The following is a 22,320-nucleotide window of genomic DNA, read 5'->3' as shown; positions in this document are numbered from 1 at the left end:
ATGCTCAGGCAGGTTGTGTTTTTCCTAGGAGTTCATCAGGTTGGGATGTCTGAGCAAGCTGTCTGGAAAAGGCCTCCAACAGCGCATGTTTTTCCTGGTAATGCCTGATTTGTTCCTCATGTATTTTTGATGAAAGCCTTGTCATATGTCTTTCTCCCCATTTAAACATTGAACTGACAGTTTTTTCCCCTTTTTACCAGTTTAATGATATTCTTCTATATACCAGTCGAGGGATGACTGCTACCAATCAGTTTAAAGTACATGGTCAACTGCCACTACATGGCATGACTGTAAGTAAACTTTTTTCTGTCTTGACTTTAAGTGCTTTTTACAGATCTCTCTTTCTCTCTCGGCCTGTCTCTCCTTCAGGCTTTCTCTGAAACAGTTCTCATCACTGACTTTTTTTAGAAATACTTTTTTGCTTCCTGTTTTTTTTTCCGTTACTCCTCGTCTCTGTCTGTATCTTGTGTCAGGTTTATTTATTTGTTCTTTTCTCGGGATATTTACTGACCTCCTCTTCGCTGTTCTCAGATCAGAGAGAGTGAGGATGAGTGGGGCGTGCCTCACGCCTTCACCCTGGTGGGCCAGCGCCAGTCGGTGGTGGTGGCAGCAAGGTAAGGCGGCTCCGCTCCGCGGTGGCGAGGTCATCCCAGAGCAAGCTGTGCTGGGAGTGCTTTGAGGAACACAGCTCGTAGATCTCCTCGGAGCTGTGGCGTCCACAATGGCATTTTTGTAGTGCTCCAGAGGCACTTCATAATTTATGATGCACAGATGCTCATAGAAATAACTGCATGAAATATGTATAAGGGGCAAACCCTGGGCAATCCTATCGAGGCGGTCCAAGTCTCTTCGTCTTCCACATCTCGCTCAATTTTACAGAGCTGTTTTGTACTGCATTCTGAACAAATTACACCATATTTCACTTACTGGGCAGCTTAAGTAGACGACTGTGCTAGGGACCAAAACATCTTAAGTTTTGTCTGTCAGCCGATGGCTAATGGTTTAAATTCCACTCTCTCTGCTCGCTCTCCTTCCATCCCAGTTCGTTATCGGAAATGGAAAAGTGGATGGAGGACATCAAGGCGGCGGTCGACCTGGCGAAGACGTCCAACGGGCCGACGTCCGAGCTGTCGGCCAGCAGCGTGAACGATCACAGTAAGTTGTGTTTGTGCAGACTTGTCCCAGGGGGCCCAGCCCCATAGCAGTCATGCGGCCTGAGGCGCAGCCCTGTGACTCCAGACATTGTTCTCCATGCCCTTACAGTGTTCAGCATGCTTTTGAAAGTCTTCCATATTTTTAGATATTAGTCATTAGAACTCTGTTTTCTCCACCCAGAGGTTTGTCATTAAAGCTCTCTGATAGCTTGTACCATGTCTTGTATCCAACGGTTTGTGCATGCACCAATAACATCCAGTTGCGCCCTGTCCGGCCTATCTGCTGAGCAGTAATGTGATCTCTGTTTGTATGGTTCTTTACTTATTGAGCAATTGTTCCAATAAACCTGTCCAGCTAGTTCCCTATCAGATTTCCTTGGAGTTGAAATCTTGTGTCATAGTGCTGCGGTCTCTCTCCGCCCATCTGTTCCCAGTTATTTGTCTGACAATAACAGCCTCCTGAATTTCCCAGAATCCCTGGAGGACTCCGCCCTGGAGCAGGAGTCCGAGGACGAGTTGAGTGCGTCACGGACGTCTCTGGAGCGCCAGGCGCCTCACCGTGGTAACACCATGGTACACGTGTGCTGGCATAGGACCACCAGCGTGTCCATGGTGGACTATAGCATGGCTGTGGAGGTACCAGCCTCAGCGCCCACTCCCACCCTACGCCCTCTCCTCTCCTCTCGTCTCGTCTCCTCTCGTCTCGTCTTCTCTCCTCTCTGCGCCCCCTCCTCTGGCCTCTGTGTGGTGTATATATCTGTGTTAACCTTGGTCACTTTCTCTCCTGCGGGAGCAGCATCCTAGCTAGTCCTGTCCACTCTATTATCCTGGGCCTAGGGAGATTAAAAAAAAACAACTTTGATTTTTCCTATCCATCACATTCTCTGTAGAAATTGTTTTGTAATGATACGTCTTAATATTTCCCCACATACTGTACCTCAATTTCTACCCCACTGAGCTGTGGCTCAGTGTTAATTCTGCCATCTGCATGGCCATTCAGCGGTTACAATACCGCATTTACTGCACAGCTCTGAGAAAGCTGGTGAAGCCCAGTGGTCAGGACTGTTGGGATGCTGGCCTCCTCTCAGGTGGGGCCTCCTCTGTCCCCCGGTCCACCCTCAGCTCTCCCTACAGGCCCACGGTCCCCAGAGCTCCACGGCCTTCTGCATGCACCTGCTGCACCTGCTGCGTCCTTGTGCCGCTCCTCCCCTTACTCCTCCCTTTCCCTTTTTTTCTGTCTCTGTGTCTCCCATCTGGACCTCTCTGTTCCTGTCTTCCTCTTCTCTCTTCTCCTCTCTGTTCCTGTCTTCCTCTCCTCTCCTCTGTTTCTCTTTCTGTCTCTTCTGCCCTCTGTCTCTGGTCTGTATGGTTCTGTCCCCTCTCTGCTGCCTGTCTCTCTCTCTCTCTCTCTCTCTCCCTGTCCTCCTCTCTGTCTGTCCTCTGTGGTAGAGGACCCTAGTCCAGTCAGTGACTCTGAATCCTCAGTGAGTGGGTCCAGCAGAGACCAGGGACCCGTGCCTCTCTCTCTAATCTGCTGGTACAGGCTGCACAGCCTCTCCTTTAGTGATACCTGCAGAAGTCTGGAGGTAAAAGAGTCAGGCCTAGACAGGATTAGACTTGCTGCACTGCACCGCACCACTGCAAGCCTCTTACGGTCATTGGTGGTTACCACAGCCGATCAAAGCTGATCTCAGTAACTCAACCCCTAATGACCTACTTCAAAATGCACACAATAGCAAGTGATATATATGTAGGCATGCATGCGATATAATCCTTATTATCTTAATGCAGTTGCGAGTGAGGTCAACTTATTTGTATTTATGTTGTTGCCACCTTGAACTGGCACGCTCAAGTAGACCTAGCAAAGTCATTTCAGTGGACTCTGAAAGCATGCCTGTGGTTTTCTCCACTAGATGGCATCAAAGATTCTGTAGTTATTTTTTCAAAGTTGGAGAGGACAGCCTGTTGTTGTAACAGAGAGAATGCTAATTTGCGAATTAGAATGTATCACATTTAAGAACTTATTAAGAAATTCTGCTTCTGCTTCTGTGTCTGTTTTGAGTTCTTCCTATTTAATATTTTTAGGCTACATTTTCATTTCGGTGTAACTAACTGGTAAAAACTCTTCCCTATAGAATCAGTTGTCTGGAAATCTGTTAAGGAAGTTCAAGAACAGTAATGGCTGGCAGAAGCTTTGGGTGGTCTTCACGAACTTCAGCCTGTTCTTCTACAAAACTCATCAGGTGAGCTCAGCTCGACTGGAAGCAGACTCCACAGACGGCCACACTGTGTTTACTCTTAACATTACTAACTGCTGAACCAAGACACTCGCAGCCTCCTGTGGAATTTGGGGATGGCTCGCTATGCATGGGATTTGTGCACATTTTCACTCTAAGTATATCCTGCTGTGGTATTATTAGCCGGTGGTAACCACTGGTGACGGCCTGCCCTCTGATCTCTCTGCAGGATGACTACCCTCTGGCCAGCCTGCCCCTCCTGGGCTACTCTGTCACTATCCCCTCGGAGACGGAAAACATCCATAAAGACTACGTCTTCAAACTGCACTTCAAGTCCCACGTGTACTACTTCAGATCTGAGAGTGAATACAGTTTTGAGAGGTACACTTGACTGTCCTCTATGTTTGCCTGAATGTTGGCCGTGCCTGACATTAGAGTGGAGTAATGTTGTAAGATCATGGACTGATTAAACTATTCCATTAAGTTTTCACCATAATCACTTATGGTAGTTGACAAGTTGTCATGGTAGTCATGTCCAGAGACTGATGCTGGTGTGAACGCTGATGGATGATTGGGTGGTGTGCTGGGGAGCGTGGTACAGTAGACACATGTTCTGTAGTGTCTCCTATGCAGATGTGTTGTGTGAGCAGAGGACCAACATGTTGTGTGTGCTCTATCCTCAGGTGGATGGAGGTGATCCGAAGTGCCACGGTGTCCAGTGGCCGGGGTGCTGTTTCAACGCAGAAAGAAGCTCAGGCTCATTGACCCACAGAGCCAGAAGGATCCCCCTCCTCAGTGCTCCCCCAGACCTCCCTTTGTGCATCCATCTGATCCTGCTACATCGACATGGGGCCAAACCCTACGGCTCCTGCAACTTCTTTTAAGCATCCTCTTCAGTTCCTTGAAAAAGACTTTTATTCATATCCATTTCTTTTTGTTAGCACACAAAAACAGTAGAAGTCACTCGTACATGCTCTGTCTCAGTAATACACAGACACATACTGTGCATACATACACACACACACACACACACACACACACACACACACAGACACACACACACACATGCACACACATGCACACACACACACAAACATAGAAACACACACACATTACATATGCTGTGAGACATTCTTACATTCTTACAGTCTGTTCATGCAAACTCTTGGTGCTTTTTAAAAATGGTGACATGTCCGCTGGTTTAGACTGCATCAGACGCTGCATTGTTTTTCCTGCATTTTTATGGGCTTTCCGAGCCTCTTTTATAGGATCTCATTTTATACTATTTTTAATGGTCTATGCCAGTTTCTCTCAGTCTGGTTTTTGCATTTCTCTCATTGGCCACGTTTACATGATGTTTTTAATTCTGAATTAGTTTATTCAGAATTAAATAGATCGGAATTAAAATATTCTCCTTCAAGTTTACATGGAAATAATAATTCCGAATTGGCGTTTACATGGAACATACGTTAATTACGCTTTATTGTATTCCGCTGAACGTCTGAGGGTCGGGAAGGGTTCCGATTGGACAGGCGGCGCATGAACGTAGCCTAATAAGGCCTACCGGAAGAAAACAAACTTTAGCTGGCTAGCAACTTTTTTGTCATCTCGGGTTAACGTTACAGCATGAACAATAACATAATGAAAACGGGTTTCACAGTAATTCTGATAATAGGCCTACTATTTAACCGGCAGCTCGAAAATATTGTCAAGCTTCACGTTTGCTAGCTGAGGGGGAGAAGACTGTTGGAGAAGGGGGGAAGAAGACGGAGCCGAATTAGCAATGAAACGAGCATGCGCGTCTTCTTCCTCCTTCTACGAGCATGCGCCAAACAAACGGAATAAACTTTTAATCGGAATAAAGGTTTACATGATCAAGGAGGGGAGTCAATTCCGCTTTAACATCGGAATAAACCAACCACTTAAATCGGAATTAAGTTTAATTCGGAATAATCATTTTCAAGCGGAATAAGCGTTTACATGGTCTCTTTTAAAGCGGAATTAACTTTTATTCCGATTTAACTTGGTTTTATTCGGAATTAAAGCTCTCATGTAAACGCAGCAATTGGCTGTTTTACAATGGAAAACCTGTCAATAAGAGTTGTCATTTTTAGGACTATTTTTCATAGGTAGGTAGACGTCACTGCTACGCCACACAACTTTTTTATGGTTTGTTGTTAATGTTAAATAACAATAGCTGCTCTGAAGTCCAACAGCTTGAGTGCCAAACTGTTTTGCCGTGTGGTCTTTGTAATTCATTTTTAAAATGTGGGGGACACAGACTCCATACATTTCTGTTGGAAAGTGCATTTTTGACACAGAATCATGCCATAGGCATCTAAAATGAAGACTCTTTATAGTGACAAAATGTCCACAAAAGATTTGAAAAAAGAAATAAAGAAATATATGTAACAGTACCATTAATGTATCTAAAACTATTGTCAGGGAAGTTTTTATTTTCCATAAATTGTATCTGAATTCATGATTGGTTCAGAACTGAAAATGTGATTTAATTTATATTTAGTTCTGTCATCATGGCTGCCATTTTAACACTATTTTTAAAAAAGATTTTAACTTCTAAACTGATCAAACTAATTGTGTATAGTTGCCAGAGGTTAACCAGAACGTTTGTAAAAGTTTGAAACCTAAGGCATTACCTTTAAGACATTACAAAATAACATTTATATTAAACCCCCTGAGAGAATTGAAGCTTTAAAATGTATAGGAAAACATGAATTTTTAGTTTGATATAAATTACAAAACCCCACATATACAAAACTGCCTCTTCTGTGTTTTAGTCTTATTCCTGTGAAAATGCTATTGATGAGATGAGTAAGTCTGGGTTTAGAGTGATGTGTTTGTGTGGATGTTTATTTCCACAGTGGAGGCTTTGCTTCCTCAGGTTAAGAGAGCCCTATGGATATGAAAGCAATAAAACAAAACTCATCTGAATCTTGTCTGTGTTTTGTTGTGTCACAAATTCTAAGAGTGAAGTGAGTTCATTTTTGCCAGAAGTTTTAATCCTGTAGAGGGCGCTATCACTCAAGAAGTGTCAAGGCTCATCATCTCAGAAATACTGCTCAACGTTGAGATAGTGTTGATGTCAGGACCCTACAGGGGCCAATCAGACCCGCTCAATTTTGAATGGTAATATGTGGTGTGGTAGTACCCTAAGGGCTAAGATTCATTGCAACCTAAACCTCCAAGTGGGTTTTGTTCAGTTAATAGCTTAACAAGATCTAGTAAATGTTTTAGGCATAAACAGCTGTTCTTGTTTAGGCTACTACGAGAGGCGAGCCTCCTGCTGAAGTAAGGGTGGCACCAAAGTAATGAGCTTTAAGTCATCCTCTCACTCCTGTGTTGGAAGTTATTGTCGGCTAGCTGAATGATGTAGCCTAACAACTGTTATACAGTTAAACCTGAAGATACATCTAACTGTGAACACGATTAGCTATGGATATGACAGGTTGGCCCTCAATTGCCATAATTACGCATATTTTTAGCATGTGTCAACTAGCCCGCACCTCCTACACAAAATGAAGTAATAAGCTGTTCATAGAAAGTAGAGCCTCCACGCCACCTTATGTTTAGATGCCTCAACAGTCTACGGGCAGTGCCGAAATCGTGGGCAGTTCTCTGTGGTGGGGGGAGGGAGCTGTGCCGACCTGCTTAGGGAACGAGGCACGCAGATTATGCTCTGTGCCTGGCGCAGCGTGTATGCCGACGCGGATTCCACATTGAGCCGGTGACAGCACTTGGAGGCTACCATGGCTTGTTGTGACATCGAAGTGTCAGAGAAAGACCACATCGAAAGGATACCCATCTATTTCTTCTGCAAACTGACCGCATTATGAAATTTAAAGGGTCGGCACTGAATCTGAAACAGCATGATAGAGTTACAAACTCAAGGTGTGCGCTAGGCTAGTTGGAACGGAAGAGAGGAAGCCGGTGGATGTGTCTGAAAACTCGTCACTTTTCACGAACTATTTTGTATTTCCAACTCTCATTAATGACACTGTCTAATCGACCATGTCTACTCCAGTGCATCCGGAAACAAGGAAATTTACAAGAGGACTAAGTAAACCGGGAACGGCGGCAGAACTCCGCCAGAGCGTCTCTGAGGTGGTCAGGACGTCAGTATTTGTTGTAAGTTAATAAGCCATTATGCACTTTCCATTGTATCATGGGTATGTAGCCTATGTTCTCTTTTCGAATGATATGTGTTGTTGATGCCCATTGGACTACCCAGTAGCCGTGTGGTCAGCTCAGCTGCCCCATGTGTCACTAAGTTAAACAAACTACAAGGTCTGTAGTCCAGTAGCCTATTGCATTCTGCCCACTGCCCTGTCACCTGTATGTGGGACATATATTACATCTTACCCAGACATCCAATGGTGTTAATCTTATCTCATGTAAACATTAGTTTACTGAGGTATGGTTTTGGTTATCATCACTTGTAATGGGCTACTGTAGGTCCTATTTATCACAGTGGTAGGCTATCGAACAAGGCAGTGTAGCCTTCACTTTGCAATTATAATCCTGCTGTGGTAGATGTTTCATTGTACATAGCACTGAATGTTTCCTCTCTTTTGTTTGGTGGTGTGTGGTTGCTATATTAACTGAGAGTTGGAAAGAAAGCAGACAAAGGTTTGATAACATTGAGTTAATCATTCAAGGTAGTTAATGCATTCACATAGTTATGCATTCAGATATTACACATAGCCTACACTGATTAAGCTTTTGTAGTTAATTTACTATTCTAAGCCTAATATGCTGTTCTAGTCTATTAAATGAAAGTCAGTGATGTGATAGGCTATAGTCTCATGTATGGTTAATCATACCCAAAAAGATATAGTGAAAAGTAACACTGGCATCTAGTCCCATAACATGGCCAACAAAACATTTACGAAAGCATCTGTGGCGACAGTGACACTAGTGAAACACTCAAGTGGGACAGGAATGTTAGTGTGACCAAGAGCACCACACAGTTAGTAATGAATTCCCCCATGATACATGTAAATATCCCGCGCGCACAAGAAGGGTCCCATTCAGGAACATAAAGAGCAGATTGTGAAGAATCCCCCCAAGTGGAGCTTGATTGTATTTCAACCAGCATGGAAACACAAATGTATTGTTTACTTGCTGTGTCCACAACCTTGCAGTGGAGAAATCCACATCAGACCTTATGAAGTTCTGGTTTGGCTGTTGCTACGATGTGTAATTATCTCCGGACGTTTACTGACACAATGTAACTGCATTTAGATTTATTACACGAGGAGGAAGAGTGTTTTTGTTGTCTGCAGCAAGTTATGGTTTTCATAACCATCCTGCCCCCATTTCCACCAGAATGCTAAGTGAAGAGGCCTGGCACTGACCCCGAGGCCGGCTCTCTGGGTCCTTGCACTGGCCACTGACTGTGTGTCTATTGTGTGGATGGGTGCAGAGGTGGAAAGGCCCAGAGTGCACCACTGGCGTATCACTTTCTTTGGCCCGGCTCAAAGTCTTTCCTGCTTGAATGCCATTAAGTCCCATAATGACCGTCACCAGCTTTGAATTTGTTGTGCTGCTTGCGACACTGTTTATTCCTTGAAACAAAACCGCCTGTTGCATTCTTTCTGTCCCATCAAATTGGATTAAAGGAAATGCTTCTTTTTCCACGAGGCTTGCTTTAAACCTAAAAATGATGTAGTCTTTGAACATGAACGCTATGCTATGCTCATTTCAAGCATCGGCCTCTCTGCCCAGCTGTTGCTGTATTATTATGAGATTGCAGATTTCATCAGTTAAGCATTCAGCATGATCAGCCAGGGACAGTTGTGTAATTGTGATCAATCTGATGCCTTGTTACTTCACAGCTAGCCACACTGAATCAATAATCTCTTGTGTCCTGGAGCTGGCTGAAGCCTGGAATTATTCAGCTAAAATGACTGATGCCATTGCCAGCACTGCTGTTACCACCCTCTTAGCGTGCTGAATTAGTCAGTGACACATGAGTGACTAGAGCTGACTGATTAAACGTAACTGATTCATGACTGATCAGTTACCAACTGTTATGTACAGCCACATGGTAACTCATCATCTCAGATGTAGCTTGCGTCGTGTTTGTACCACAGTGTGGTCACCGCACGACCGATTGCTTCATTGTCCAGAATTGGTCCTGTTATGTAAGTCTCCCATCAACAGCTGGTCGTATAGTTGCTGCTCTGTATTTTGTGTAATATGAAAATATGTCAAAGATTTGACATGCAGTTAAGTGCATGAAGTGTTACTTTGCGTTTATTGTCATTGTCAAGTCATGTGCTCTGCTTCACTACAGATCATACAGCTTACTGTATGTGTCCATAAGCTTGAATTGAATTTCAGATCTGATCAAAGAAAGTACAAAGTCTGGGAAAGAAAAGAACAGAAAGTGAAAGTTACACCGGCTCAGCAGGATTTGACTCTGTGTTTGTTTCACATGGTGTTGATGAAGGAATCAGTAAGCCACGCCACTATTATATTTAGCAGTGAAACAAAAAGGAAGATATGCCCAGCCACAATGGCAGAATGTGAAATCTTTCACAATCATTCTATCCCTTGCATCCTTTAGACTGTATACATTCACGCTTGCATTTGGACTTAAAAAAAAAAGACTTTGCATCAACAATAACATAATATTTCCTCTCTTTCAATGTGCAGTCTATCTCACCTAAAAATAGTTGTTATTCAGTCACCGCTATGCCAGAGGTCAATGCTTTGTCAGCATGCCTAGCTGTTTTTCTGATAAAGACTATTGACCCTGCCATCTGAGGCTGATGCCTCTCCTATAACATAACAGACAGCAGATTCCTATGTGGCCATCACAAAGCCATGGCCCTTCGAGGTTCAGAGATGACGTGACATTCGTTTCACCGGCTGACTATGTTGCCTCTGCGGGGGGGGGGGGGGGGGGGGAACGGGACTTGTGACATTTGCAGTAAGGTCAGCCACACAGACCTGGACCTGTTCTCCTTCATATAGGCCTGCCTTCATCACCGGCTAGCTGAGTCTGTGCCGGCCTCCCTCTCAGCACCTGTCCAGTCACCCTCTCGGCACCCGTGATAGACAGTGCAAATAGGCACGTGGTGACTGGAGTGACCTCTCCAGGCTGAGAGGGACCTAAAGATGGTGCCAAGGACAGAACGAGCTTTGTTGGCAGAGTAACTCGATTACTTTGAGAATTCCGACGTGGAGGATTGTAATTTCTCAGATGATCACTTTGGTGTTGGGTGTCTCTCGCATCCAGAATTCCAGGAGGATGCACATGTCTATTAAAGGATCTTCCTGAGATTCAAACATCAAAGAGTAATACTGTAGCTATACACGGGAAATGCAGTTCTCTTACAGTAAGCATGTTTGTATGATGAGTATACGGATATGTGTTATTTCCTTCGCTATTCATCTCAGTTTTTTTTCTGTTCTTTCCCTTCTGCGGTTCTGTGTTTGTTGCCGTGGTGTAAGCACGAGAGATTAGGCGGCTGCCAGAGTAGTCGGGGCAGTAAGCAGTTAGCCACACGTGTTCCCGGCAGCGCTGCTGCAGAGCCAAGCAGGAAGCCTACACCTCCCTCCGTCAGTCTCAGGAGTGGAGATAAGGAGCCCAGCATCAGTGGAATGGCTGTGCAGGAGGACGCCAGGGTGTGATCTGGCCCTGGCTGCTGGAGTAGCAGTTGTGGGGCGTGTTGCAGTATCATCAGGGCCTCCTGTTGGAGCCAGGCTCTGGGAGGAGATGCTGAGTGGACGCTGGCCCCTTGGGGGTAGAAGTAGCCAGCTGAAGAGCTATCAGATGGGCTTAATAATGCATGAGTCCACAGAGCAGGTGCCCATGTGACCATCCATCAGGCCCACTCCCTTCTCTCTCTCTCTATCTCTCTTTCTCTTTATCTCTATCTGTGTTATCTCTCTCTCTTTCTCTCTATATGTGTTCTCTCTCTCTCTCTCTCTCTCTGTGTACTCCCCTCTGTCTCTCTATCTCTCACACAGATCCTGATGTCCTGTATACAATACTACAAGTGCTGCCCTGTTGAGCCGTGCTGCATGCACCTCTGTGTCTGTGTGTACACAAGTGAGGGAGTGTGTTTGGTGTGTGGTGTTTGGATGCAGTGGGTTTCCTCCTTCCTCTTGTGTACGCCAGGACAATCATCACAGACTTGAATGAATGTGAAATTACGGCCATTATACGGGCAGTTGCATATTGTTTGTCTGAATTGGCAAATTATTGTAGGAGGTAATGTGCCTGACAGGAATTTCTGTAGGAGGTCGTTGGTATTTTAAGTAAACGGATATTAGCATGCTTTTGTCTGAGTTTTTGTGTAATATAACCTGGGTACAAAAAGTATAGACACAAAACTAAGCACACAGATCTACACAAGAATGACAAATATGAATGTGGATTTTACAAACAATCCAGACTGACAGATATTTTCTCCAAACACTCAAGATTTATAGAGCCAGTGTGAATGAATGCTGTGAGGTATTAAATCCACTAAATGAAACCCACCCAAAAGACTAGCCATAAATATTGTGTGAGCAGAACTGGGCAGGATGCAGTGCTGTTGAGGTTTTAATCCAATCCAGCTCATCTCCGGGGACGGCCTGCAGGATTCCACACTGTGGTGGATGAAATAAGTTAGATGAACTTGTCCAAACGTGCAAGGATAGAGGTCTTCGCCAAAGTCTCGAAAGAAAAAAAGAGTTACATTCTTAAGCCTCTGACTACTACCGCTTCCTCAGCCAAACGGAATTTTTATATCAAAGCCAAAGTGACCATTGTTTTATCCGTGCAGTCTGAAATCTGTGGAGTTGAGCATGATGAATGAGAGCAGAGAATGAGAACTCCCAAGCTATCAGTCCTTGAGTCTGTACAGATTTGAAAGCGCTTGGTTCTCACAGATTTCCCAAGCAGTTTAGTCTGGGGTCACGATCAGTTATATAATTCTGCTCAGTCTGGGCTTATGGTAAACAAGGATTTAGTTCAGACTCATTTGTCAAAGGAGGGATCAGAGTTTTGTCTAGAAATCATCAAAATAAATAATTAAGCTCTTGGTCATGTTCATTTTTTGTTGGCTTGAGGGGCAAGTACCGCAGTGCCACAATATAGAGTCGTCTTTGGCTCGTGAATAGATCATCCTCCACGAAAGGCCCTGCTCCAAAAGGCACCCATTCCAAAACAGGAAGTGCCCACTGTTTCCTGCCTCTCATGTCAGTTTTCCAACGGACTCCCTGAGAACTAGATAGAGCAGAACTCTCTGTCTCTCTCTCTCTCTCTGGGCCCTCTGCCGCAGACTGTGACTGTGTATGAAAAAGCCGCCCACTGTGACGGGTCTCTCCGATAGGGCCCGACTGTTATGGAACACAGGGGAGGTTACCATAACAAAGTGGCAGAGTTCTAAAGAGGCTGGGCAGATTGTGTGTTTTCCTGTTCGCAAGTGCTGGGCACTGGTCTGGAAAATGTTTCCTTTTGCCTCCACAGCATATTAAAACTGCGTTCGCCTTTGATACCATGACTTCCACTGGAATAGTAAGTGGCAGAACATGAAATCCCCCAATGCTTGTTGTACATAGCTTTTGGTTTGAGGTGAGGTCTTGTATTGGTTTTGGGGTGGTGCCCTTTCTTTCTTGCAAGGAGATTTTGGACAAAGAAATAAGGAATCTCGTTGTTTGAATTGGAGGCTTCTGTTCATTTCAATCCTACGCATCTTTTTCGTATGACTTCGCTCTTCGCACGCTCCTTGCACTTCTGACAGTGTAGAAGAAGAATCTAAACATGGACCTGGAGACCGCATTCAAACATCTCCCTGTATTTCAAACACACTATACACAATACTGGCCTGGTGTGCAGGGAAACTGAACGGGTTAGAATGGATCCCCAAGGCTCACTGTTTACAAACTGCAGCTGAACAGTGTACAGTACATGTGGGACAGCTCAGGCATGTAGCCAGGCTCTGTCTGTGAGAGGTGCGTGGCTGAAGTGAGGTCTGTTTTACCAGAGGCTGTCTGTCTGTCTGCTGCTGCGGCCGCCTGTTTGACTAGTGCGCTCCCGTCCAAATAAAGAGTTATTTAGAAGCCGTGCCAGGGCGTCAGGGCTCACACCTCCCTCTGCGCTCTGAGCAAGTGCTGTTTGAAAAGTCCTGGCTGATGACAAATATTGTCCGACTGCTCTCTGTATGGTGTGGTCTTCCACAAAGAGCCTGACCTTTAGAGTTCCGTCAGATGTCTGGGAAGGAGGTTTTGGCCCCATATATGCAGAACCTTTGTCACTGGTGTATTAGAATGTTGGTCCAAAGCATGATATTGCTGTGTGCATACAACTATGGATGTCATCATCCCTATGCTGAAAGAGGACATGATGGACATTGTTATTATAATCTTAGTGGGGAACAACAAGTAGAAGAAGGCACATTGTAATGTAGTGTAACTCGCATCCTTTGTGGTTTCCATTTGGCTAATCTAATCAGGAAGGCTCAATAAATAGGCTACCTGTCCACAGAGTACAATTCTCCACGTCGGCCCCTGTGCATCAAGACGTGTATGATCTCCAGTCATGACCCAGAAGACATCCTTTCGCTGTGCGTCCTGGGCGCGGCCTGCCTCTTGTGAAAGCTCCTTGTGCTGCTTAGCTTGTGTGGGCCCGTGAGTGGTGCGTTTCTGTGCCATGATTAGGCATCCTGTTCCCACCTCAGAGGAGGATGTGGCGGCCCGAGGCTCCATTAGCCCCCCGTCTGCCCACAGCAGCAGCAGTCGCTCCATTAGTGGCAGCAGGCTCTCACATGTCCACGGCAGGATGCAGGAAGTGAACAAGAGGAACACCAGGAGGATATGCATTATTGGGGGCTGACTGGAGCCTGTCAACCAACCAATCACATGCACTCCAGTGCATACGTGCGCAGACACATACACGTACACACACGCACACACACACACACATACACACACACACACACATACACACACACTTGATTTCACCAATACATCATACAAATACTAATATAGTTCCACAATACAACACAATGCTCACATTGTGCCGTTTTGGAGATCAATACGAGCTGTATATGTGTCCGCTCCGAGGCTGCCAATGATTTCAAGCAGAACAATGCCTTGCTATTTGTGTAGAGTCCTTGTTAAGTCCTATAAATAGTTTGCAAACTTGTGACAGAGTCTGTGGACATGCCATGAATCAGAACAATCACTTGGGTGTAATAACCACACAGTGTAAAGGCATTCATCAATTGCTGGTATTTTAATCATTTTTAAGAGAAGCACAAATCAAAACGGAAGCATTTTTCCAAAATCACACATACACACACACACACACCTGCACACACAAAGCCATCCATTGCACACATACCATGCAGTGAAACGTCAGTGAAGCGAGATGAGTTTGTGAACAGCACCACTGGTCCCAGTGTTGTTGCTCTATTGATCTGCACTTGACCCGGCCGTCAGATTCAATCCAAGGGATTACAATCCCAGAGAGTGCTGTGGTGCCTCAGAATATATGCCAGTGTTGGGCAGGAGACGGCAGCTGGCTGGGTGGGTGTAGCGGAGTGTGTGAGAAGTTTCTCACAGGAAAAGCCAAAGGCTGAGGGGGAAAACATTTTCATTAAGGGGGCAGGTGTGTTGCTCCAGCTCTATAAAAGTGTCCATAAAAACAATGTATTTTCCCCTGTAGACGTCTAAACAGAAAAGCTAGCTTTCCACAGTGTGATCTCGTTAACCTTTCTCAGCACAGTAAAAGTGCATGTGAGAGACAGACCAAAATCTTTCCTCTAATTGCTTGCCTAGACAAGCAGCCCTCGGGCGTATTAGGAGAACCCACGCTCTCAGTCACTTTCATCTCCACTCAGGAGTTCTCCCTCCCCCTGTTGAAGTGATTATGCTCCTACCTGCCCCCTGCCCTAAATGCTCTGTTGTTCAGCAAAGGGCAGCGGCAGAATCAATCTCTGCCCATAAACGTGCCTTTAAAGCCGCATCATGTAACACAATTAGAGTAATTTCTAGGCTTCAACAGGAGAGGATTTCATTATTTTACTGATTGCTTTCCAACTTCAATGCTATGCTGATATTAATTATTTTTCAAATGTTTTGAGTGCTGCTGAATAAAAAAAAAGAATAAATAAATAAAGCGTATTGAGCTGCAGACAGGAGGGGCAAAGCTGGAGTCAGAAGTCTAGACGAATAGGTTAATCTGCAGTGATGAGCGTGTCATCTATCTGCCAGTGTGCCTTTAAGCTGCAGTCGTAACCTCGCCACGGCCCTGGCACCGCTCTCAGTCTCAGCACTGGGCCGTTTCCAGGACGACTGCACCATCATCGTCGTCGTCATCATCACCCGGCCGGCCACGGCACAGTCTGTTCCTGCTCCTGCGATCGATGCGGAGATGCTTGGCGAGGGAGACATGATAAGTGTGTTGTGCTGAGTGCAAGGTGATGGGCTGGGTTGGGATGGTGCACAGGGGAGGGGAAGGGATGCATTTTTCAACTTCCCGTCACCATGAGACCAATATGCTGGATTGCCAGAGTTTGGGAGTTGGGGAGGGGAAAAATGATAAGTTCAGTGTGTGACATTCTTCATGAAGTGAAATACTTGCCACAACCAGCACGCTGTGGGTGTTGCGTGTTTCAGCATCACTGCAAACAAATTGAGCAATTTAATTCAGTTTCTCTTGCAACAATGTTTTGTTTATACTAATTCAATGCATTGTTCAGACAAGTTTAGTCAACTATCCCTCTTGTGAAATTGGAATTTGGAATGTTTTCTCAGCTCATGTGAAGAGTGTTTACTCTACTCGAGACATTGTTTTAGTTGAATTGGACTAAACAGCCCGACTAAACATCTTTTTTTTCTGATTCACAATTTTACATCAATCCTCAGTCTGTTATTCTCAAACCGTGACGTTCATGCAGAAGCCTTTCAGCTGTCGGAGAGATTGTGTGACGTAAGTGAATAAATCCCACTGCCTAACTCTGCGCTCCCCCCTCTTCTGATGTATGAGATGTCCTGTATGTTATTGGCTTTCATGTGATTTGGGGAGTAAGGCTGGGATTCTTATCAGATGCTCGTCAGTGGGCGCGAGGCTGTGCGCAGACTTCCTGGGACCTGTTGCACAGGGGGAGAGTGGATCAACTCTAATGTCTTTTCACAAGGCAGGGTGCATACTTGGCATTCCATGAGTCTCCAAGCATGGGCATTGGGAAAGAGCGAGAGGGAGACCTAGACAGCATCTGATTGCGGGGCCGATCTGGCTCGGAGTCGGCCCAGATCCGCTCCAGGCCAGGGCCGGACCTGCTCCCCAGCCAGCTATGAGGGAGAGGGAGACTGGGAGGAGAGGAGCCATGGTGGGCCGGGGCAGAGAGAGGCCAAGCCCAGCAAGGGCCCGTCTCATTAGAAGGGTGCGTAAAGGGGGGAAGTCATGCGAGGCATATTGTGTTTGGATTAGGTTCATTTTTGGGAACCAAAGGAAACTAAGGGATCATGCTTTGTTCCCATCGGCATGGTGCCCCTATCCCAGATAATGTGTTAAATCTCTCCCTGATCTTTACAAAAGTCTTAGAAGTTACTCAGTTTGCCAGATTTAATGGCAAATAGTGAGTGGCTGCTTTTTATTATACCTTTCAGACACAGATCAGTCATTCATAATCCTAACCATATTGATAGGCATTCAGTTGACAGTGTTTTAAGCTGCTGTGATTGGCAGCTTGTCCTCGATTGTATAGAAGTTGCACTGATTTGCCAAGCATACGACACACAAGGGACAAAAGCAACCTGTATTGCTCAGCAGGAAGTTTAGCAGGCCAGGTCAATATTTAGTTTCGCCCGTCAGCCGACACAATTAGACCTTGACCCACACTGATGCACTGCCCCCCCTCAGAGGGTCCCGTGTGTGTGTCCTGCTTCCTTGTGCAGGCAGCAGCCATCAGAGGCAGCAGAGCGGCCGCGTGCTCCTGGGCCCTGTGCTAAAGGCTGCTGCTGCTGTAGCTGGGTATACGGTGTGTCCTCCTGGGCCCTGTGCTAAAGGCTGCTGCTGCTGTAGCTGGGTATACGGTGTGTCCTCCTGGGCCCTGTGCTAAAGGCTGCTGCTGCTGTAGCTGGGTATACGGTGTGTGTCTCTGGGCCCTGTGCTAAAGGCTGCTGCTGCTGTAGCTGGGTATACGGTGTGTCCTCCTGGGCCCTGTGCTAAAGGCTGCTGCTGCTGTAGCTGGGTATACGGTGTGTCCTCCTGGGCCCTGTGCTAAAGGCTGCTGCTGCTGTAGCTGGGTATACGGTGTGTCCTCCTGGGCCCTGTGCTAAAGGCTGCTGCTGCTGTAGCTGGGTATACGGTGTGTCCTCCTGGGCCCTGTGCTAAAGGCTGCTGCTGCTGTAGCTGGGTATACGGTGTGTGTCTCTGGGCCCTGTGCTAAAGGCTGCTGCTGCTGTAGCTGGGTATACGGTGTGTCCTCCTGGGCCCTGTGCTAAAGGCTGCTGCTGCTGTAGCTGGGTATACGGTGTGTGTTTCTGGCCCTCACACAACACTAAGCCACCGCCAGGCTCACTCCTAATCAGCCCTGCTCGTAGTGGAGCACACTCTGTGGTGAACCACACTCACCCACACACACAATCTCATACTCTTTCCTACACACACACACACACTCATAGTCTTTCTCACACACACAGACACATACACACACACAAACACATGCATGCCCACACACACATACATTCATCACTGATTACATCACCCAATATGCTTGCATGCAAACGCTACCCCCATCCCCCCACGCACACACATGCACACATGCACACATACGCACATACGCATGCACGCACGCACGCACGCACGCACGCACACACGCACGCACGCACACACACACACACACACACACACACACACTCATATACACACACTCACACACACACACACTCACACTCACTCATTTACACTCTATCATCCAGCCCCAACTCACATGCACTGTTCCATAACGCACAGTTACCCAAGGAACTAAACACAGTTGCACTTTCTCCCAGAGGCCCAGCCCCTCCTCCTCCTCCCTCCTCCTCCCTCCTCCTCCCTCCTCCTCCCTCTCCTCCGCCCTCCTGCTGCCCATCGGAGGCGTGATTGATCCGAGAGAGGGCAGGAGGTGCGTGCTGCCCCTGGCCTCCCCTGAGGCCAGCGCGCCCCGCTGAGATAAAGAGCTCAGTGCCTCTCTGACCGGCCGCTCGCCTCTAATCTCTCCCGAGGAGGAGTCCTGCCCTCTCCCTCTCCCTCTCCTGCGCCGGGGGATATTTTTAGGCGCCTCCAGCACCAGCACTCGCACGTCGCACACCATCAGGGCCCTGGGCGCTCCGTAGAGTCGGCCCTGCGCTGCCTCCCACGGCGGGGGGGGGAGGTGGAGCGGCGGTGAGCGGTGGTGTGCGGCTGTGTTTGGCGCTGGATTAAGTCGATTTGCCTCGCCGCTGAGGGGGGATTTCCACATAACGAGTTCCGAATTGTTTTGAAATCTTGAAGCCGCGGTGCCGTCGCCGTCTTACCCCATCAGGCTCCGCAGCAATTATCACAACAGACCCTCAGGGCGACCCCATGAACCACTCCTGCTGGCGCACAGACCCCTCTCTACCTGGCATGGACACGCTCATCACTGTTAGGATGCCCACTCCTTGGGGCTGCATGAGGATAAGGCATAGTTTAGCTTATCTTAGCTTAGCTTAGCTGCATTACAGTTTTTAAATGATAACCATCAGGCTGCTGTGGTTCACTGCACCATGCTCTCTGCTGAAGTGCGTTGAGAGTATCACAAGGATAGCTGGGCTGAAGCTGAAGTGCGTTGAGAGTATCGCTAGGATAGCTGGGCTGTAGCTGAAATGAGCTGATTCCGTGCATTCCTTTTTTTCCCTCTCCCTTAATGGAAACAGAGTAGGAGCAGATGACACAAGCGTTCTAAAAACAGAGATACTGCCCCGTGCACATGTGTTTCCCTCGGACAGGAAGGGCGTGTCGTGTGTGTAGAGTGGACCGAGCGGAGTGGAGGGCGGCCTCAGTGTTGACCCGTGTGTGTGAAATACAGCGGGGCGATGCGGCGGGACGCTTACCTCCACCGCTGGCCTTCTCTGGGCAAACACACTCGGACAGTCCATGCCAACGCCTGGCCTCTGGAGCTGCCCTGCCAGGACAATGCCTTCCAGGTCAAGTGCTTGCTGAATTAGGCCTCAGCGCTTGCCATGTTAGTTTGCCTTTGTTTGTTTGGGGGACTTAGGCTATCTGCTGTCGGTGTGGATTTCCCTCTCACACTGGGCTCTTGTGGACTTGGCCCACGGGGGCACACTGCCTTTGGCTGGCCAGCTCATAAGCCTCCAGACAAGTGCCCTGGGAGGGTTGTGTGTCTGCTGCTGCTGCTGCTGATGGTTGGGGTGTGTGAACCACCAAGACGAGGCAGGGGAGGGGGGGTCCGCAGGGCTGCGTGTGTGCTAGCGGCGGGGGCACAGGTGGAAGGGCATTGTCCGTCGTTATCTCCCCCCCTCGGCCGTTTCCCCCGATTGTCAAGCGCACACGTTGAGCGCGGCTCAAGAGGATTTCCACTGATTACAGGAGGAGGAAAAAGCCCTGGCAGATTAGACCGTCGTCACAGGGCTCCCCCACCACTTCCACTCACAACCCATCAGTCAGCTCTGCCCCGCACCAGAGCCTAGCCCAGTCTCACACACTTACAACGTCCAGCAGCGTCTAAAAGATGTCATTTGAACCCACATCCAAGACCAACATGTGTGAGAGTTGTGTGAAAGACACCCCAGGATTGTATTGTGGCTGGTGTTGTGTGCAGGACATGCCTGCGCTGGTCTGGCACACCCAGCGCTTTAGCGGCGCATGGGAGCGTGTGCTCTGCCGCCTCAGACTGATGGAAGGCAGGTGAGCTGGCCTGAAACCCCATCGCTCTCTGTCCTGCCGCACGCTTATGTCATGAGTAATCGGAGCCGGGCTTTACATGCCGTGTTACTTTCACGCTGCCACCGAGGTCTGGCCCACACGCTGGCTCAGGAGACGCCGGGGGGTCAAGAGGCTTAGATTCCCCCGCAGCCCCTCCCCCTCCCCCACCCAACCCCCTGCCGTCTGCCTGCCACTCTCCAGGGCTTCCTCCCGGCGCGCTCCACCTGGGCCTCAATAGCTTCCTGCCATTCAGGACCTCTTCCTTGACTCCTTCTCCGATCCCCCTCACGGTCGGACTCGACGCTCTCTTTTCCACACCGGGCGTGTCGGACGCCGTGCATGCTCCGCCTGTAGCAGGAGTCTCAGGCACGTCACACACACACAACGCCGATTAACATGAATATGGAAAGCACCTTTGCAATCCACGCGGTTGTTTCGCTAAAACATGAAAGGGGCATTATGTGTTGTTTGCTCGACAGCCGTGACTCACGTACGGCTCACACGTACAGTTCCTGTCAGGCAGGATATTGCTCAGCAGGTTGACCAAGTTAGATCCATGGCAACCGTGTTAATAAGGTTGTGAGGATGGCCTTGATCTAATCGTATCTAGATACTGTATGCTATTATTTGTCCAGTCTCACTGGAGAGCCGATACGCGTTGTTATGTGTTGTCTCATTCTCTATTGTCTGTATGTAATCCGTGTGTAACTGCTGGTGGTGGCTACATGTGATCCATTTATGTGTCCCAGTGCCGCTCCGGTGACTGCACACTGAGTCAATACAATTCACAGTTTGTCAATCAAATATTGAACTCTGTACTTTATATAGAATCTCTTGAGTACAGTTACATAGTGTTAAAACTGTAGGCCAGTAAGAATGTGGTCTGTCTGTGTGTGTGTGTGTGTGTGTGTGTGTGTGTGTGTGTGTGTGTGTGTATAGGGGGGGTGTTCTAAATGAACTGCAGTATAAAGGCATGTAAGCCGGGCAGGCACAAACTTGTAGTTACCTCTGACGGCCCCCAAGAGAGCAGCAGCATGCTGCTGCTGATCCCTTCAAGACCCCACTACCAGGCCGTGTGTGTGTGTGTGTGTGTGTGTGTGTGTGTGTGTGTGTGTGTGTATGCGCGCGTGTACGTGTGTGTGTGTGTGTGTGTGTGTGCGCATGTGTGTGTGTTGGGGGTTTTCCCTGGCTGCAGGCCATGGTCCAGTGAGCAGCGCTGATGATTTAGGGTGGTGATGCTCCTGCCACTATTGTGTGTCATCATGCCCGGCAGGCCACAGGAATCTCAGGTATGAGAGAGCGTAGCCTCCAGCTCCAGGGCTCGTTCATCTGTCTCCCGCTCCACAAACACCATCACTCTCTCCTTACACCCCTCACATTCACGCCGTTTGAAGCTGCGCATCAATGGAAAGGTGTCTCTACTCAGTCTTGTCTTTGCCTGGGCCAACCTTTAGAACTTTTACAGCCTTTTCACCTTTAGAAAGTCCCATTGAGTGATTGACGACTTGTCTGTTTGTCTTCGCAGGGCTATGCGAAGAGATGTAGCGTAGTGTTGCCTCAGTCATCGCAAGTGCTCTGTGAAAACCTGATATGGGTTTATGAATTTCCGAGATCCAAAATGGCTGAACGTGTGTCAATGTTTTTGCAAGAGTAGACTATGCACAGCAGCACAATGCTATCAATGGCTGGTCTTATTTCTCTGAGGTCGCTTGGTATTCTGGCCATGTTTGCGGTCTGATGGACTTTATGCTGCGATTGAGACTTCCGCTGGATTCCGGCGATTGTGGCCATTCTTTTTTTCTCCCTTCTGAGTGGTTTGTGGTCGTCAGCTTTGTGAAATGTGCAAATACTGTATTCATATTTCTCTCTCTCTCTGTCCCGCTGTGCCTGAAAGCTGGGTCTTGGACCGGCTAACAATGCTTTCAGTGTTCGGGCCATTGATCCGCTTTTGGTCAGTTAGAGAGGGATTTCAGATGTTGACCAAATGCTGCCTGTCAGTAAATGGTTTAGGTTGTGA

At 47.5% G+C, this 22,320-nt stretch overlaps 2 protein-coding genes across 4 annotated transcripts in view; both read left to right on the top strand.

Annotated features, from left to right (window-relative positions):
* The window catches only part of LOC134078176 (FERM, ARHGEF and pleckstrin domain-containing protein 1-like), a 53,553-nt gene extending 47,210 nt beyond the window's left edge, over positions 1-6,343 (top strand). For both annotated transcript variants that reach the window (XM_062533896.1, XM_062533895.1), the window contains exons 20-27: positions 29-97; positions 201-290; positions 532-614; positions 1,043-1,155; positions 1,627-1,790; positions 3,290-3,397; positions 3,621-3,772; positions 4,075-6,343. In XM_062533896.1, the coding sequence (XP_062389880.1) occupies positions 29-97; positions 201-290; positions 532-614; positions 1,043-1,155; positions 1,627-1,790; positions 3,290-3,397; positions 3,621-3,772; positions 4,075-4,156 (861 nt within the window). In that variant the 3' untranslated portion in view covers positions 4,157-6,343. The remainder of the gene's footprint in view (positions 1-28; positions 98-200; positions 291-531; positions 615-1,042; positions 1,156-1,626; positions 1,791-3,289; positions 3,398-3,620; positions 3,773-4,074) is intronic.
* A 699-nt stretch (positions 6,344-7,042) lies between these two features.
* Positions 7,043-22,320, top strand: part of zmp:0000001200 (dedicator of cytokinesis protein 9) — an 87,963-nt gene continuing 72,685 nt past the window's right edge. For both annotated transcript variants that reach the window (XM_062533892.1, XM_062533890.1), the window contains exon 1: positions 7,043-7,537. In XM_062533892.1, coding sequence (XP_062389876.1) covers positions 7,421-7,537 — 117 coding nt within the window. In that variant the 5' untranslated portion in view covers positions 7,043-7,420. The remainder of the gene's footprint in view (positions 7,538-22,320) is intronic.

This window comes from Sardina pilchardus, chromosome 4 (assembly GCF_963854185.1).
Source record: "Sardina pilchardus chromosome 4, fSarPil1.1, whole genome shotgun sequence".
NCBI classification, from domain to species: Eukaryota; Metazoa; Chordata; class Actinopteri; order Clupeiformes; family Clupeidae; genus Sardina; species Sardina pilchardus.
Note: the sequence above shows the minus strand (reverse complement) of the source record. Positions and strands in the feature narration are given on the sequence as shown.